Source organism: Drosophila guanche, unplaced genomic scaffold (genome assembly GCF_900245975.1).
Source record: "Drosophila guanche unplaced genomic scaffold, DGUA_6, whole genome shotgun sequence".
NCBI classification, from domain to species: Eukaryota; Metazoa; Arthropoda; class Insecta; order Diptera; family Drosophilidae; genus Drosophila; species Drosophila guanche.
Window position 1 is genome coordinate 3,430,281 of NW_022995743.1, and position 17,847 is coordinate 3,448,127.

The 17,847-nt window shown below is 48.3% G+C and overlaps 1 protein-coding gene across 1 annotated transcript in view; it reads left to right on the forward strand.

Annotated features, from left to right (window-relative positions):
* LOC117591526 (protein slit) overlaps window positions 1-17,764 on the forward strand; it is a 53,944-nt gene extending 36,180 nt beyond the window's left edge. The window contains 19 exon segments of the mRNA XM_034284854.1: window positions 1,514-1,585; window positions 1,906-1,977; window positions 2,457-2,528; window positions 2,661-2,804; window positions 3,461-3,696; window positions 5,321-5,462; window positions 5,570-5,713; window positions 6,508-6,723; window positions 7,856-8,013; window positions 8,101-8,254; window positions 8,349-8,567; window positions 8,647-8,718; window positions 10,249-10,617; window positions 10,689-10,760; window positions 11,720-11,863; window positions 11,933-13,457; window positions 13,520-13,679; window positions 14,019-14,161; window positions 14,230-17,764. Of these exon segments, the coding sequence (XP_034140745.1) occupies window positions 1,514-1,585; window positions 1,906-1,977; window positions 2,457-2,528; window positions 2,661-2,804; window positions 3,461-3,696; window positions 5,321-5,462; window positions 5,570-5,713; window positions 6,508-6,723; window positions 7,856-8,013; window positions 8,101-8,254; window positions 8,349-8,567; window positions 8,647-8,718; window positions 10,249-10,617; window positions 10,689-10,760; window positions 11,720-11,863; window positions 11,933-13,457; window positions 13,520-13,679; window positions 14,019-14,161; window positions 14,230-16,419 (6,304 nt within the window). The 3' untranslated portion in view covers window positions 16,420-17,764.
* The last annotated feature ends 83 nt before the right edge of the window (window positions 17,765-17,847 follow it).

Consider the following 17,847-nt stretch of genomic DNA (forward strand, 5'->3'; position numbering starts at 1 on the left):
AAACGGCAAAAATTATGCACAGACCAAGAAACCAACCAAAAATGATTGAAACAAATTACACGGAAAAAACCAACGCCACCGCCACAACCAGCACCAGTGCCAGAAGCATTTGAAAAATGTTTAGCAATTAGGCAAGAGATAAAGATTAAGTGAGAGAGAAGACCAGGGGAGAGGCGGAGATTCAATGGGACAAAGCTTTTGTTTTGTTTCGCTTTTACAACAAAAGGCAAAAGCGATCGAAAATCGCGGACCGCATTGTTGTTGCTGTTGGATATGCTCTTGGTGTATGGTGTAATCTGTTGGATCTAAGCGAGAGGGAGATGATGACCACAGATGTGGAGAGAAGAGATATTAAGCTCATTAAAATGTGTGTGTGTGTGTGTGTGTGTGTGTGCGAGAGAGTAAAGCGCAAGTGAATACGGGCTTTGCCTCTTCTTCGAAGACTACGTCTACACTGGCCAAAAAATGGTATTAGAGTCTGCGGATATTTTACTTGAATATTTTAGTCGGTGAGCAGGAAGGGTTTTCGATAAGAGTTGTAAATTGTAAATTCTCCAGCAACCGCCATAAGTGTATAATAAATTAATAAAAATAGTTTCAATGCAGTTCCCAAGCCGAAAAGTCTGTGTCCTTTTTGACTTAAGATCTACCATATTTCTCGAGAAGCAGCCTCATTGTCTCAGTGTAAATTTCCGTGTGGTGTTCGCGGCGCTGGCTGGGCTGGCAACTTGATGCGGGATTCATTAAGGCTTAAGCCTGAACAAAAAATATTTTACGTTTTGGGTCGCTGAAGGTCTTACTACCTGTTGGAGTTGGTCTCGTCTCGCGGGTCTCGGAACCTTGCTCAAAAATAAGCAGCTGAGAAACGACGGCCCGGACCTGTGTAGTTGTTGTAATCGTTGTTGTCTGTAGGTGGGGCAGGGAGGGAGGGAGGGTGTCTGAGTCTGCGCATGTGCATACGGTTCGGTTCGGTTCGGCTCGGCTCAGTTCGGACTTCGGTTAAGATCGAAGCGCAAAGACTGCGCACTGTCCGCTGTCCCGGGGTGGGTTGCTCTTTTGTATCTCTTTTGGCTGCATTTCATTGTTATGACATCTACAGGTAACAAATTTTACCTCTGTTTCTCTTTCTGTCCGTCTGTCTGTCTGCACCACCAGCGAGAGAAACGAGTTCCGAGTTCTTCCTTCTTTGCGATCATCTGGCGGGGTTCCATGTTCAATGATTAAATATCATATTTTCTTTATCAGCCACAACAGGCAGCACAAAATCTTTCACTCTTTCACTCTCTGGCGCAGCTGGAGCAGCTACACCACTCCACTCCACTCCACGCTGCTTGCCATATCTCAGATTCTTGTTTCTCCTCTTGTCTTACAAGCAATTAAATAAAATTATCGCTCTGCCTTGAATGTGAAAGAGTTTGTGGTACGGGGGCTCCTTGGGTTACATCCTACTGCTTGCAACATAATTAATGCCATTCCATTCCTTTAATCGTAATTTCTTTATCTATATTTGCAGAGATTTGCAGGGCAACAATTTGACCGTGATATACGAGACGGATTTCCAGCGTCTGACCAAGCTCCGAATGCTGTAAGTATGCGCCAAAGGGGAGTGCTCTAAGCTAGAAGAAGGAAGCTTTAGCTTCAGGAATATGCTTGGGCGATTAATGGGAGTGCTTGAAGTGTCTATGATAAAGGAAATTCCATCGGAGAGATGGATGCACTTGGACGAACTCAATCAATTCTAAGATTCAAGAGATTAGAATTTGAGTTTCCCACCGAAGCTACAGATGATCTGAAAACTAAGAATTTTGACATGGAATGATGTCCAGCCAACAGAAAAAAGATCCCAACACATCTCTAAAGCATTCACTAATCTTTATCTTTAAATATTCTTCCATATCCAACCAGACAACTGACTGACAATCAAATCCATACGATTGAGCGGAATTCCTTCCAAGATTTGGTCTCTTTGGAGCGACTGTAAGTACACTGTGGCATAGGCAAATCATAATTATAATTTAACTTTCCTTTTCTACTGATGCTAGTAGCTGCATGAAGAACTTGTTGAACAAATTTAATACTAACCCATTTTTCGAAGCTCTTTTTTATTGGATACTAACACGAGTACATATCGTATTTAGATATGCTTATGTACCCACTCTATACGTAGTTCTAGCTAGCTTGAAGCCAGATTTCGTTTCGAATTTGTTTAATCATTTTTGCGTATCTGATTCCCGTATTCGTTCTCTGTTTTATTTTATTGCATATCTCTACCGTTTTTTGACTACTCTCTACTTTCGTTACCGTTTCGTTTTGCGTGCCCTAATATGCTCGTCTCCAAATACCAACAAAAACCAAATCGAAACTCAAAAACACCAAAAAACCAAATCAAAACGCAACAACAAACACAAACCAACACTCTAATCAAATCAAATCAAATCAAATCAAATATCAATCAGACGCCTAAACAACAATCGACTAAAGGCAATTCCTGAAAACTTTGTGACAAGTTCAGCGAATCTTTTGCGATTGTAAGTACTCGTAAAATCGAATCAAAGTAGCCGATAGTAGTCGCATACTTGTAGCCATCTGCAACGATGTGCGCCATGTACCGAACGATACTAACATTCCTGATTCCATCCCCATCCCTCCTCCCCCTCTAGGGACATCTCCCACAATGTCATCGCGACGGTGGGAAGGCGAGTCTTCAAGGGTGCCCAGTCGCTGCGTAGCCTCCAGTTGGACAACAATCAGATCACCTGTCTGGACGAGCATGCCTTCAAGGGTCTCGTGGAGCTGGAAATACTGTGAGTATGGCTATAAGTAGATCCCCACAGATGCCAAAGCCCACTAATTGGCAAGTCCATCAATGAATGAATCTCTGTGTGAGCGGCGTAATTAATCAATAAATTAGTGCCCTTTGTTAATCAATCAACTGGGGAGTTAGTCAATGAATTAAAAATCAATCGGTTAATGTTGGACGCTGCCACCCAAATTACATAATAAATGGTTTAGCTTTTTGCGGCGCGAGATAAACTAATCGGAGTGCCCCACAAAGTGGTGGCCATATATCAAGCGATTCGAGCGGGGGGAAACACACAAGCAGCACCTCGATGATATATCGATTTATTTAGAGTGAATTGTTAACCGAAAGAATGCACAGTGGAATGGTGAAAGAAAACCAAGTACCCAACCTTTAATCGCGGCCATGGATGGTATATTTTTAATTAAATTTCGATCGGCATTCGATCTGCTGTTGGTTGGGCTTGGGCCCATCCCATTCTCTGCCTGAAAGAGAAAACATAACTAGCCAAAAAAGATGCGGCCCCGCTGATAAAGTCAACTTCATATTTTCTCTCCTTTTTAACCAACTATCTTGCTGTCTGTGTATTTCTACAAACATACATCTGTACATATTTACTAGTATATTTTTAGTTATTTGTATCCTCTCTTCTTTTTGTAGCACGCTGAACAACAATAATTTGACCGCCCTGCCCCATAATGCCTTCGGCGGACTGGGCAGATTGAGGGCGCTACGACTGTCGGACAATCCGTTTGCCTGCGATTGCCATTTGTCCTGGCTGTCGCGCTACCTACGCAGCGCCCCACGGCTGGCCCCCTACACCCGTTGCCAGTCCCCCTCGCAGCTGAAGGGCCAAAACGTGGCGGACCTGCACGACCAGGAGTTCAAATGTTCAGGTATGTTATACGATTAACCGATTGTGGTATATGGTGTGGTTTCTTTCTTTGTGTGTGTGTCTGTGCAACATGTTGCTGCTGCACTCTCAAAAGGCGCTACCAAAAATAGGCAAACATTTCAGCTTCGTTCGGCCCCGTTTCCCTGCCCAAGCCATGCCATATGCCACTCCATGTGGTTGTATACGCCAAATTAATTAGTTGTATATGCCAAAGCCAAAGCCAAAGCCAAAGCAGCCATCGAACGATGGCAAACACAAAGCATTATAAATCATAAGCAGTCATATGGGCACACCCACCCCCGCTGCAAACGCCCACCACCAACAGCAACAGCAGCAGCAGCAACAGCAACATGAGTAGGGTAAAGGTGCAGGGGCTGGAGCAATACGAAAGGGAAGTAGTGTCACTTGCTGTAGATCGAAGCCTTAAATACACTACAAGCCAGAGTATACATGAGAGCTTGAGGAGAATATAACTTCCTCAAAAGTAGCAAAGATTTAACCACTGAAATTTCCATTACTGTCTATGGAAATCATTTGTTTAAGTTGTTGAATAACTCATAAATATGGTAATAACTAAGAGACAGCTTGCCTTAATGCCCAAATCATACAACCTCCCGCTGTAGGAAGAGTATGAATATAACCACTTGGTGGTTTTGGTGGCTTCATCGCATCGTATCGCATCGCGCATCGTCTTCGGCTTCACCGCTCATCGACTCGGCGTCGTGTGTTTGCCAAAACGTTTAACGCCGTTGAAATCATCTTCTGTGTGTGTGTGTGTGTGTTTTTGGCTTCTTTTTCCTAAACGAAAGATGCAGAGATGCAGATGCTCGAACCGAGGCTGAAGCTGAAGCTGAAGCCCGCAGCGGCTGCGGGCCAAGTGCCAAGCGAAGCCAAGGCAAGGCAAGCCCAGGCGCTGAGCCAAGTGAATGGGAAATTGGCCACAATCGAGGCACAGAGCGTCCGCTCAATGAAGCGGAAAATGTGCCCCATACCCAGACCGTAAGAAACTAGTTTTCTTTCCTCAATCTCCTTTCTGTTGAATCTCAATAGTTAGGGTATTTTTTTTGGGCAGCCTGTGAAATTGATATACCAATGCGGGGGACATGAAATTGATATGGAGATGGATATGGAGACCCGTGTCATGAGATCCGATACTCAAGATACTTACTACTTGTGCCATAATGATGAGAACATTTGATGAAACGAAAAGTTTAGCGTCTGAAAGGAACTTCTCTTTGGGTTAGAGCATCCCAGATTCTACCCGGCAAACCATTGATGGCTTGAGTTGTGATTTCGTTCCTTGTTTGACTTTCGTTTTGGATGAAATGCTATGGAATTATGTGGGTAAACATTTATGACCAGCGGCTGGCAATAGTTGCACCTCCCCATGCTCCATCCACATCCATTAATCCATTTCCAGAGCCCCTCTTGTACATGGCGTGCTGTGCAGTAGCATTGATAATTATGTACAGAGAGAGGAAGAGGAGTAGAAAGAGCGATCAAATCGGATGGGCTGCCTCGTTGAGCGGCAGAGACGCAACCGTCTACCGACTTGAAGTTCAAATTACATTTTGCAAAATTAAGTAAACCTCATCATCTCATTTATGTGTGTTGTCTTCCATCAGGTCTGACGGAGCATGCCCCGATGGAATGCGGAGTGGAGAACAGCTGTCCACACCCATGCCGCTGTGCGGATGGCATCGTTGATTGCCGTGAGAAGAGCCTGACCAGTGTGCCCGTCACGCTACCAGACGACACCACGGAACTGTAAGTGCAATTCGGATTTCAAATCTCTCGCATCTTGTGCATGCAAATCTCTCTTTACTCTTTGCTTTACTCTTTCCTTTACTCTTTCCTTCTCTCACTCTTTGCAGACGCCTCGAGCAGAATTTCATTACGGAACTGCCACCGAAATCGTTCTCCAGCTTTCGACGCCTGCGACGCATTGATTTGTCCAACAACAACATCTCGAGGATAGCCCATGATGCACTCAGCGGCCTAAAGCAGTTAACCACACTGTAAGTACGGATAATGTGCGCCCAGAGAACTGGGTGGGCACTGGGCACGGTATGCGTTTCAGGTTTCAGGTGCACTGTGGTCTCGTTTGGTCCCGTCTGGTGTGATGTGCGCAACAAGTAGCCATCACACACAACAAAATGTGCACTCATCTGAGGCTAAACTGAACTCCAAATGTGACTGACTGAAGAGGCACTGTGTGTGGTGTGGTGTGGTGTGTGGAGTGTCGTGTGACAGGCGGTGCTCTGGGGCTGGCCAGAAGCGAGCTAATCGGGCCCACGCTAAGAGCTGCCCGCAAGGCATCAGCTTACCTGACTAAAAGCTCCAACGCCCTGTCCTTCTGCCGAGCACATGGGTAGCCCTTATAGAGCGGAGTGCGTGACACGGGGCACTGCTGAATGGGAGATTCAGAAGTGGAAGGAATCGTTTTACCAAGGGAACATTCTTTGCTGAATTCAGAATTCCATTGCCCACACGTGTCACGCATCCAACGGCACGACACCCACGCCCATCACCAGTCGGTTAAGCAAAAACCAGTTGCCGCCCGCAATGCCAACCACAGCCAACAAACACAAAAAAAAAGAAAGGAAGAGAGAAGAGACGAAAGAGGATAGACGAAACAAGAGAAGAAGAATGACGGCAACAACAACAGCCTTAACCACTTTGTCCTGCCAGCACAGTATTTTTTGTGATTTCTTGCGCATTCTTTTTTTATCAACATTTGTCGTGTGTTTTATTTGTGTTTCTTTTCATGTTTGCTGCTGCTGCTCCACCTTCTGCTCCGCCCCAAAACCAGCGTGCTGTACGGCAATAAAATAAAGGACTTACCCTCGGGCGTTTTCAAAGGACTCGGCTCGCTGCAGCTGCTGCTGCTGAACGCCAACGAGATCTCGTGCATACGCAAGGACGCCTTCCGCGACCTCCACAGCCTCAGCCTGCTCTCGCTGTACGACAACAACATACAGTCCCTGGCTAATGGCACATTCGACGCCATGAAGAGCATCAAAACGGTGTAAGTACATGGAAAGAGACTGCCTCCTGCCACTGCTGCTCCCACCACTTGAATGGGATGGATGGATGGGTGTGTGGGGATGCCTCCACCAACATGGCTTGAACATGCCCATGCCTTCGTGCATGCCGTGGCCCATCTTGAATGGAGCATCAGGCACTTTGGTGTTAAACCTCTGAAGTGCATTTAGTAGTTGCCTTTGACTTGGTCCCTCGTCTCGTCGTTGCCTCATCGTCGCTGCCTCGTCTGCGCGTTGACATTTGTTTAGCGGCAAACAAGCTGCAGCTTCCAAGCCGCCTTCTACTGCAACTTCTCTGCTCTCCCCCGGGATTCCCCCGCTGAACCGTGAAGTCTTTGGGTCGCTCTTTACAGCGAACAAAAGACGACGACGACGACGATGACGAGGAGACGCTGAGAAGAAGAATTCTGTTTTGGCATCGATAAATGTACGCGGCTCCAGAGTATGGGACTCTAAGTGCGCGACGGGACCAGGATTTGTATGCTTGAGTGGGTTAAGCACTTTTCCAGGGTTGTCAGCTCTCGTGTCAGCTTTTGTTCCTACCCATTAACCATTAACTGGGCTGAAAGCGATCAGTTCTTCAAGTGGAAAACCACTTTAAGCTGCTTAAGATCCATAAAACAAATGAGGCAGCAGAAATTTTAAAGGAAAAATGCAATAAATGCAGTCCAGAGTTCCCTTTGGCTATGCTACATTAGGTAAAGGGATCAATATGCCCCCTGGCAATGCACTGTGCACCTGGGAATACATTTAAAAACGAAATAAAACACTGAAACATGCACTTACAAGTTTGCAATTTCCTGAGCATTTGGCAACCCTGTCGGGAATTGCTTTAAATAGTTTCAAAACAACAAAAAAACACCCACCCGAGGATGGGTGTAAAGAGGGGTTGCTGGGAAGTGGAACAACAGCGGAAATGTCGTAGCCACAAGGCTGGTGCACTTTTAAGACGTCTCAAGCCTCCACTGGGCAGCTGCTTGCAACATCTTTCTCGGTGAATCCCTTAAGAACGGCATCCCATTCAGTCGAATGCTCAATGCTACTTTCTTTTGCTTACTTTCTTTCCATTTTCTCACCAAAAAAAAACATGTACACACATTTTCTATGTATATGCAGACATCTGGCCAAGAATCCTTTCATTTGTGACTGCAATCTCCGCTGGCTGGCCGACTATTTGCACAAAAATCCCATAGAGACAAGTGGAGCGCGCTGCGAGTCGCCCAAGCGGATGCATCGTCGTCGCATTGAATCTCTGCGCGAGGAGAAATTTAAATGTAAGTACAAATTCTGGGCACAGACACGACGGCGGACAGAGGACAGTGGACGAACCCCCGCTTAAACCCTTGAAACTATTTTTGCAGGTTCCTGGGATGAATTGCGAATGAAGCTGTCCGGCGAGTGTCGCATGGACTCGGACTGCCCGGCCATGTGCCATTGCGAGGGCACCACCGTCGACTGCGCGGGCCGTGGACTGAAGGAAATACCACGTGACATACCCCTGCATACAACTGAGCTGTAAGTCCGGTTCCGGCTGCTGCATCCGGCTACTCTTACACGTCTCGCTCCCCCCCCTTACCCAGTTAAGCTTACACATTATTCGATTTTGCAGTTTGCTCAACGATAACGAACTGGGACGCATCAATTCCGATGGCCTCTTTGGACGGCTGCCGCATTTGGTGAAGCTGGAGCTGAAGCGCAACCAGCTGACGGGCATCGAGCCGAATGCCTTCGAGGGTGCATCGCACATCCAGGACCTGCAGCTGGGCGAGAACAAGATTAAGGAAATCTCCAACAAGATGTTTCTGGGCCTCCATCAGCTGAAGACACTGTAAGACCGCTGAGTGTGCAAGCCAAAAGGGAATAGCTGATATATCATGACTCATCTCTCTCTTCCTCTCTCGTTGCAGCAATTTGTACGACAATCAAATCTCCTGTGTTATGCCTGGCTCCTTTGAGCATCTCAACTCACTGACGTCGCTGTAAGTTTGCCTGATTACACCACAGACTCCCACAACGACTCTAGTTACCAGATGCCTTTGCTGCCTATACATAATAATTAGAACTGTGCCAAGTGCCCCTCCGCCTACTACTCCTCCTCCATCATGGAGCACTTTAATAGATAAATGATTTAGCTTAAGCATTAATTGCCTTTTGCTCTGCCCAAAATTAGGTTAATGGCTTTGATTGTTCTCTCGTTGAACTCTGCTGTGTCTGATGTGGCTTCGCTTGCTGCTGCTCCCAAATCATTTTTACTTCCAGCGCTCGCCAGCGAAAGCACAGCAAACTATTGTATATAATTCAATTGAACTCCAATTTATGGCGGGGTCCATGTGTGTGCCGTGCCTGCTGCGATAACAGATCCATTCCACTGGCTCCTCTTTTCACTTGAAAATCAAGCAACCCCCAAAGTGAATGATGGAACGTAAGGGGAAGGGCACACACTTGCACACACATGAAGCAGCCTGCCAGCCGCCTGCTGACTGCCTTCGATGATTTAATTAATTAAAATTGAGTTCAATGAAGAGAGAGAGAGAGAGAGAGCGGCTGCTTCGCCTACGAGTAAAAGTATCTCTCTGTGTGTGTGACTACAGTATCTTGTGTGTGTGTGTGTGTGTTGGTGTGACTAAGAGTGGCCGTGGCCTGTGGTCCCTGTGCCTCGTGTTGCTGCTCTGCTAAATTATTGTAAAATTCATTTAACTAGCTAATAAATAGCATCAATGAAATTCATTAAGTGCTGTGCACCACATGACACCCACCACATGGCACCACACAGCCACCCACTCACCTTCGAAAGGTGTTTATGTGTGAAAGGAGCACACACGCACACACACTCTGTCCCTCTATTGTAATACTAATGGCATTACAAAGCAGAATTGCTTATTGAATTAGTCTGGACTCTCGGGTTGTAACTCTGCAATTGCCAATGTAATTTGTGCCCCATTGTTCCTATGTACCACCCAACCACCGCCGCTCCTCGGGTCCCACTCAACGCCCCACACACCGCATAATTAAAGGGCAGAACGTCCGAGCCAAAGAGGGGCATCTGCCACACCACATACGAGCATGTATGCTCCACACGGCATGAATAGGCAAATGGAATCTGTTTATCGAATGAGAGCAGCAGACAAAGAGCCCTCCTGATTTGCAGAACCCAATCCACAATCGTACTATATTCAAAGTCCAGCGGAAAACTCCCAAATGGACATTCGGGGGTCCAGCGGAAAAGAGATACAGAAAAAATGTGTCCCACAGTCCTAATTGAATTGGGATGTTTTTATGCCCATCGATACACATTTTGTTACCCATTTGTATGCCCAACATTCAAAGAGGTAAAATGGGTATATTCGTTTTCTATTGCTTATTCTTTCTTTCTTCACGTATTAGAAGTCTCCACTCCAATTGTAATTTCCATCTGATTAGCAGGGAGGCTAAACCCTAGATGGAATACTAAATAACAATAGCCAATAGCCATTTGTACTTAATTCTTTTGTTTTTTGCCATTTTTGCAGTAACCTCGCCTCGAATCCATTCAATTGCAATTGCCATTTGGCCTGGTTTGCCGAATGGTTGCGTAAAAAGTCGCTGAATGGTGGAGCGGCACGTTGTGCGGCCCCATCGAAGGTACGTGATGTGCAAATCAAGGATCTGCCACACAACGAATTCAAATGCAGCAGCGAGAACAGTGAGGGCTGCCTGGGTGATGGCTATTGTCCGCCGTCGTGCACCTGCACCGGCACTGTGGTCCGCTGCTCACGCAATCAATTGAAGGAGATTCCGCGTGGCATTCCCGCGGAGACATCTGAACTCTATCTGGAGTCCAATGAGATCGAGCAGATCCATTACGAGCGCATTCGACATTTGCGAGCTCTCACCAGACTGTAAGTATACGCGAGTAGGAGGGCTGACTTCCTTACCCTGCCACTAATTTTCTGTCTCTTTTTTTATGTAGCGATCTCAGCAACAACCAGATCACCATACTATCCAATTACACCTTCGCCAATCTGACCAAACTATCCACGCTGTAAGTATGGGCGGGCACAGGGGGGGTTTTGTACTGTCCATGGCCATGTCTAATGGCTTTTTAATTGCTCCTGCACCGCAACGAAAAGCCGCAAAAAACAAAAAAAAAAAGACTGAAACTATAATGGTACCTAGGAGAGTACCTGGGAGTACAAACTAAAAGCAACACAAATCGAAGGCAAGGCTCAAGAGGGCTTGACACAATTCTGCGCCAATTGCATCGTTTGTCGACCCAAGACTTGGGCATGGGTTTGGGTTTGGGCTTGAGTCCGTCTGCTGTCCGCTGTCCGCTGTCCGGGCGGGACCCCACCAAGGCGCAGGCACGAAATTCATTCCGAAACGTAAAGTCGAAATCGTGACTCGTGCTTAAGCATTAGTCGTCAGCGCTGTGGCTTTTGCTTTTTCCTTTGCCTTTGCTTTGGCGTCAGCAGCGTCGTCATCGTCGCGTCGATGCTATTGCCTGCCGCACAATGTGATGGAAGGGAAATGTTTGCGGTGGAAATAATATAAGAAATAGTCTGCAAGGAACATAAACCTACATATATCGAAGAAGAATTATATTTGTTAGCTTATTAGATATTTAGTTTGGGTACAGCGGATGCCATTTGGAAGAAATTTCACCCAGTCATGTTGTCCATTCAGTATTAGTTTTTGACAAGCATTTCTCACACATCATCCCACTGTGCTGATGCCGCCGCCGCCGCCTGTACATTGTGTGCTCTATCCACAATCAAAGCTTAGCCGTTATTTCTGCTTTGGTGTTTCTTTCCTCCTTCCTTCTTCATCCTTCCTCTATTTTTTGCTGTTGTCCGATTGCGAATAGAAAACGTTTTGCAATTACTTTCATTTCTTCATCAATTGCGTCTTTCGCTGTGAGTGTCTGTGTGTGCTTGTGTGTGCCCGTGTGTCCATGTGGCTAATGCAATTTGTAAACGTTTCCCGGTTTCGCCCTTTTTGCAGCATCATCTCGTACAACAAGCTGCAGTGTCTGCAACGGCATGCGTTGTCTGGCCTCAATAACCTGCGCGTGCTCTCGCTGCACGGCAATCGCATCTCGATGCTGCCTGAGGGCTCCTTCGAGGATCTCAAGTCATTGACACACATGTGAGTACTCTGTGGAATGTTGCCGCCATATCCGACTGCTCACCAATGGAATTTCTTCCGCTTTTTCAGAGCCCTGGGCAGCAATCCTCTGTACTGCGACTGCAACTTGAAGTGGTTCTCGGACTGGATCAAGCTGGACTACGTGGAGCCGGGCATTGCACGCTGTGCGGAGCCCGAGCAGATGAAGGACAAGCTCATCCTGTCAACGCCCTCGTCCAACTTTGTGTGCCGCGGCCGCGTGCGCAACGACATCCTGGCCAAGTGCAACGCCTGCTTCGATCAGCCCTGCCAGAACAAGGCGCAGTGCGTGGCCCTGCCACAGCGGGAGTACCAGTGCCTCTGCCAGCCGGGCTACCATGGCAGGCACTGCGAGTACATGATCGACGCCTGCTACGGCAATCCGTGCCGCAACAATGCCACCTGCACGGTGCTCGAGGAGGGACGGTTCAGCTGCCAGTGTGCGCCCGGCTACTCGGGTGCCCGCTGCGAGACGAACATCGATGATTGCCTGGGCGAGACTAGGTGCCAGAACAATGCCACCTGCATCGACGGCGTGGAGTCGTACCGCTGCGAGTGCCAGCCCGGTTTCAGCGGCGAGTTCTGCGACACAAAGATCCAATTCTGCAGTGCAGAGTTCAATCCGTGCGCCAACGGAGCCAAGTGCGTGGATCACTTTACGCACTACAGCTGCGACTGCCAGGCGGGCTTCCACGGCACCAACTGCACGGACAATATCGATGACTGCCAGAACCACATGTGCCAGAACGGCGGCACCTGCATCGATGGCATCAACGACTACGTCTGCAAGTGCCCCGACGACTTCACCGGCAAATACTGCGAGGGCCACAACATGATCTCCATGATGTATCCGCAGACATCGCCCTGCCAGAACCACGAGTGCAAGCATGGCGTCTGCTTCCAGCCCAATCCCGCTGGCTCCGATTACCTGTGCAAGTGCCATCCGGGCTACACGGGCAAGTGGTGCGAATACCTAACCAGCATCAGCTTTGTGCACAACAACTCGTTCGTGGAGCTGGAGCCACTGCGCACCAGACCCGAGGCCAATGTGACGATTGTCTTTAGCAGCGCGGAGCAGAACGGCATCCTAATGTACGACGGACAGGATGCCCATCTGGCGGTGGAGCTCTTCAATGGACGCATTCGCGTGAGCTACGACGTGGGCAACTATCCCGTGTCCACCATGTACAGCTTCGAGATGGTGGCGGATGGCAAGTACCATGCCGTCGAACTGCTCGCCATTAAGAAGAACTTTACGCTGCGCGTGGACCGCGGCCTGGCTCGCTCCATCATCAATGAGGGCTCCAACGATTACCTGAAACTGATGACGCCCATGTTCCTGGGCGGCCTGCCCACGGAGCCCGCACAGCAGGCCTACAAGAACTGGCAGATACGCAATCTGACCAGCTTCAAGGGCTGCATGAAGGAGGTGTGGATCAACCACAAGCTGGTGGACTTTGGCAATGCACAGCGACAGCAAAAGATTACGCCAGGATGTGCCCTGCTTGAGGGCGAACCCGCCGACGAGGAGGATGATGAGCAGGACTTTATGGACGAGACGCCTCACATTAAAGAGGTGAGCGCTAAGTGATTCAAACTCTCCTTTTATGCTTACATATGATTCGTTTTGTGATATAGGAACCCGTGGATCCCTGCTTGGAGAACAAGTGCCGACGTGGCAGCCGCTGTGTGGCGAATGCCAATGCCCGTGACGGCTACCAGTGCAAGTGCAAGCACGGCCAACGTGGACGCTACTGCGATCAAGGTGAGGGCATCACAGAGCCCCCAACAATCACCGGTACATAAATACATAAATACATCATACATACATCTATCATGCTTAGGCTTAGACACTCTGACATTAAGTGTGTGGGTGGAGGTCAACGATAGAGGGAGAAGAGTTAGTTATCCTTCCTTGTTAGTACATCTTTCGCTTGACTTTTGCACTGCTTCAACTCTATCGCTTGACTGCACCACGCACCATCACCTTCACCTCACCTCATCATTTGCTATAAACACACACAAACAGACACTTGCCACATGCCACACGATGCTCAGCTGCTGCTGTTAGCATCTTTTAATGAGCCCCCCACACCCCCCCAGCCACTTGACTAATTACACTTTGTTGATTTTGCAGCTGCATCCACGTGCCGCAAGGAGCAGGTGCGAGAGTATTATACGGAGAACGACTGCCGCTCCCGGCAGCCGCTGAAGTACGCCAAGTGCGTGGGAGGCTGCGGCAATCAGTGCTGTGCGGCCAAGATTGTGAGGCGCCGCAAGGTGAGTGCATAGATGGATGCTTGATTAATGGACACGTCTTACCCTTCTCTCTCCCTTCTGTTTGATAGGTGCGCATGGTGTGCAGCAATAATCGCAAGTACATCAAGAATTTGGATATTGTCCGCAAGTGCGGATGCACCAAGAAATGCTACTGACTGAAAGATGCGACTACCCAATTGCTCGAACGGAGCAATAGCAGCTTAGATGTTAGTTTAGGAACAGGTTTAAATTTAACTTATATTAGTAGTAGGAATAGTAGTAATAGTAACGATAGTCTTAGCTTTAGCCCTAGGGACGACACCGCGAAACTGGGGGCCCAGAAAACTGTTGAAAAGAACGTGGAAGAGGCGGAGAAGGAGAAGGAGGAGGAGGAGGAGGAGGAAGCGGAGTTGGTGGATAGTGAGGATTATCCCACAGAGCAAACAGATCGCATGCAGGCAGATCTCTACGACGACGATGAGGACGATGATGATGATGATGGTCTGGATGATGATGATTTTCCAGGTGAAGATGAACGGGAGTCGCCCGAGTCGCTGCCCGACCCCAAGGGCCTGGTGGGCGTACAGGACGAGGAGGAGGATATGGGCTATGACGAGGACGATGAGCGGATAGCACTCGAGCGGCCGCGCACAGTCAGGCCACGGGCGGACGAGGAGCAGTTTGTCAATGAGGAGGGCAGTGGCTTTGGTGGCTTTCAGTCAAGGTTCAGGCCAAGCAGCAGCAGCAGCAGCAGTAGTACTGGCAGTGCCAGCTATCGACAGAGCCAGCTGGAGAATATTCGCAAGAAACTGCTGACCGAGAGCCAGTCCGCTGCGGCGGTGGCTGTGGCTGTGGCCGTGCCGAGCACTGCGATCGATCTGCGCGAGAGCAGTGGCCATTTTGCTAACGATGATGAGGATGGCGAGGATAACGATGACGGCGTTGATGACGAGTTCGCCGACACAGGCGACGGAGCTGGCTTCTTTGGTGCTGGCTCGCAGCATCAGCGGAAGAGTGGCAGCCACTATTACCGCAAGAATGGCAACGATGCCATCAAGATTATCTCCACGCCGCTGGGCAAGGTGAGCATTGTCTATCAGCAGACGGACAAGGAGCAGGATCAGCTGGACAAGGACCAGCAGCTGAAGCAGCAACAGCAGCAGCAGCAGAAGAAGCCAGCGCTCACCGACTTCGATGCCTTGTCGCCCGACCCAGAGAGCAGTCATCGTTTTCCGTCGCCACATCCGAAGATTACGCCCGTTCTAACACCCGATGGCAAGGTGGCTCTGCTCTACCGCGGAGACTCGGAGAGCTCCAAGTACGAGCCCATACGCAATCTTACCCACAAGTTCGCCGGCACGCCGTCGAAGGAGTCCTCCTCGAAGGCCTCCGCTCTGGACAGCGCGGCCGACGACTCGTCCGCGGACGATTCCGTCTATACGGACAGCGAGGATAGCGAGGATCGTGCGGATGGCAAGTCAGAGGCCACAGCGGCTACCACGCCAAAGCCCGTTCAGCCAGAGATTATGGAGCCTCCGGCAAATGTCCAACCTGGCGGATCCTTCATCATTCGTCCCACATCTGATTCCCTGCTGCCGATGATCAATCGGCCGCTGTCCGAAGTGCTGGGCATCAAGAAGAACCAGTTCCAGGAGACGCGAGTGCGCGATCAGCTGCCCACCCTGCCCACAGAGGCCACGCCTCGTTCCCTGCTGGCACAGCCAGGCGGAGGTGGTGGATCAGCTGGTGGCGAAACGACGCGTCACTTCCTCACGAAGGTGAATCTGGCCGAGTATCCCACCTCGGGGCGAACGCTGCAGCAGCCGCTGATGCCGTTCAGCCGCGACTTTGACTTTAGCAGGGACAACACCATGCTGGACGAGCGGTCCCGAATTCGTGAGCTGGAGAGGCAGCGGGAGAGGGAGCGTGAGCACAATGAGGCCACCAGCAAGGGCGGCGGTGGTGGAGCCACGGAGGCACACACGATAGCCAACGAGCAGCTGCTGTCCAAGACGGAGGTCATCAATCTGGCCATAGTGCCGCAGTTCGATGAGGACATGGAGCGGCTGCAGCGCCTGCACGAGAACGGAGGAGGCTCCGGCGGCCGGCGACACCACAGGGCACGCCACCGCCACAAGCAGACGGAGGAGGAGCTGTCCGGCATCCATTGCGTCATGCAGGTCATGATGGGCATTGCGGCCGTCTCAACGGTCTTCGGGATGCTGGGCACCTTCTTCAAGCAGCGCATTCTCGATCAGCTGCGCATGATGCACTGGTAGTACAACAAAGGGTATTCGATGTTCGGTATCGAATGCCCCACTTTTCCCATCTACATCTACATCTACATCTCCATTCCCTACGCATTGTCATCGTCATCGCTATGGCCATCGTTGTCCACTCTATCGACTACTAGAACACGAGGCATTCTCCCTCTACTATTACTACTACTTCTGCTCCTTCAGCATATGTATACTCACAGATCTATATACATATATATATACTCGAACCATATGCCATATATATACAGACGTCCCTATACATATATATACATCAGCTAATCACATAAACTATATGCAGACACATATATGATGAAGCAGCGGCATCAATTTGCTTTCCTTTTCCCTTCCGCAATTATATAATCCTTCGGCGGAGTGTCCAGCAATTGATGGAACTCCCCCACATATGCATATATATATTCTATATTCTATATACATTATATATCTTCTATTGATATATCCAATTTACTAGTGCAAGCTACCCAGGCGATGTGCATAATACTCTGAATAACTAACTGATTATATGGCGATCCAATACGATCCGAATTATCCAGTCAATGTATGTATGTAAATGAAACGCAACTGTAGCCCCTGCCATGTCCAAGCAGCAGGTCCAAGTCCTTATCCCTTTTCGCTTCCGTTTCAGAGAGATATTTTTTACTTTCCAACTCGTTTTGAGATGTGAATTCTCTTTTCTTTCACCCAAACCAAGCCACCTTTACGAGCTTTAAGCAAAGTCATGTCCCCCTGCCTGCCATCTGAAACATTCCTCCTCTTCGCCAATTCATCAGCGCTCCTTCCCCTCCAAATCGATCGAAAAAACACTGAAATTGGATGTAGTACAGTACCGATTCCCGTTGTAGATAGAAAACAAAACACAGTTGTTGAAAGATAAGCCAGCCCATGGTAATCGAATGACAAAGCGATAAATGATAAATGAAAACTTAAACAAACAAACAATACAATTAAATAAACAAATGCAAACAAAAGGTCGTTTTAAACGCACCATGCAAGCAACAGTCTCAAAGAAACCGAGTAAGCAACACGATAATAAGTGCAGATATATAAACGGAAAACCTTCTTAAGTTTAAGTTTTGCTCAAATGAAAGTACAGAACAGAACGAACAACCAGGAAACACAAAGAAACGAATGAGAGAATCGAAATGGAAACGAAAACGAAAACGAAACAACAAATTGCCCCCAAAAAAACGTGTAACGAATTTCAAAGCAAATATTGTTGCAGAGTGTTTTGTCCTAGAATTAGAATAATAATTAATTATCGTAACTAAAACGTAAACTAAAACCTGTGTGCAAACGAAGCGTAACTAATATTACAATTAATATAAACTAAACAACAACAAAATATCCTAAACATAATTCGGATAACAACATCTAAGCTGGGTAGTCGCATGTAAATCTCTAACAATTAAT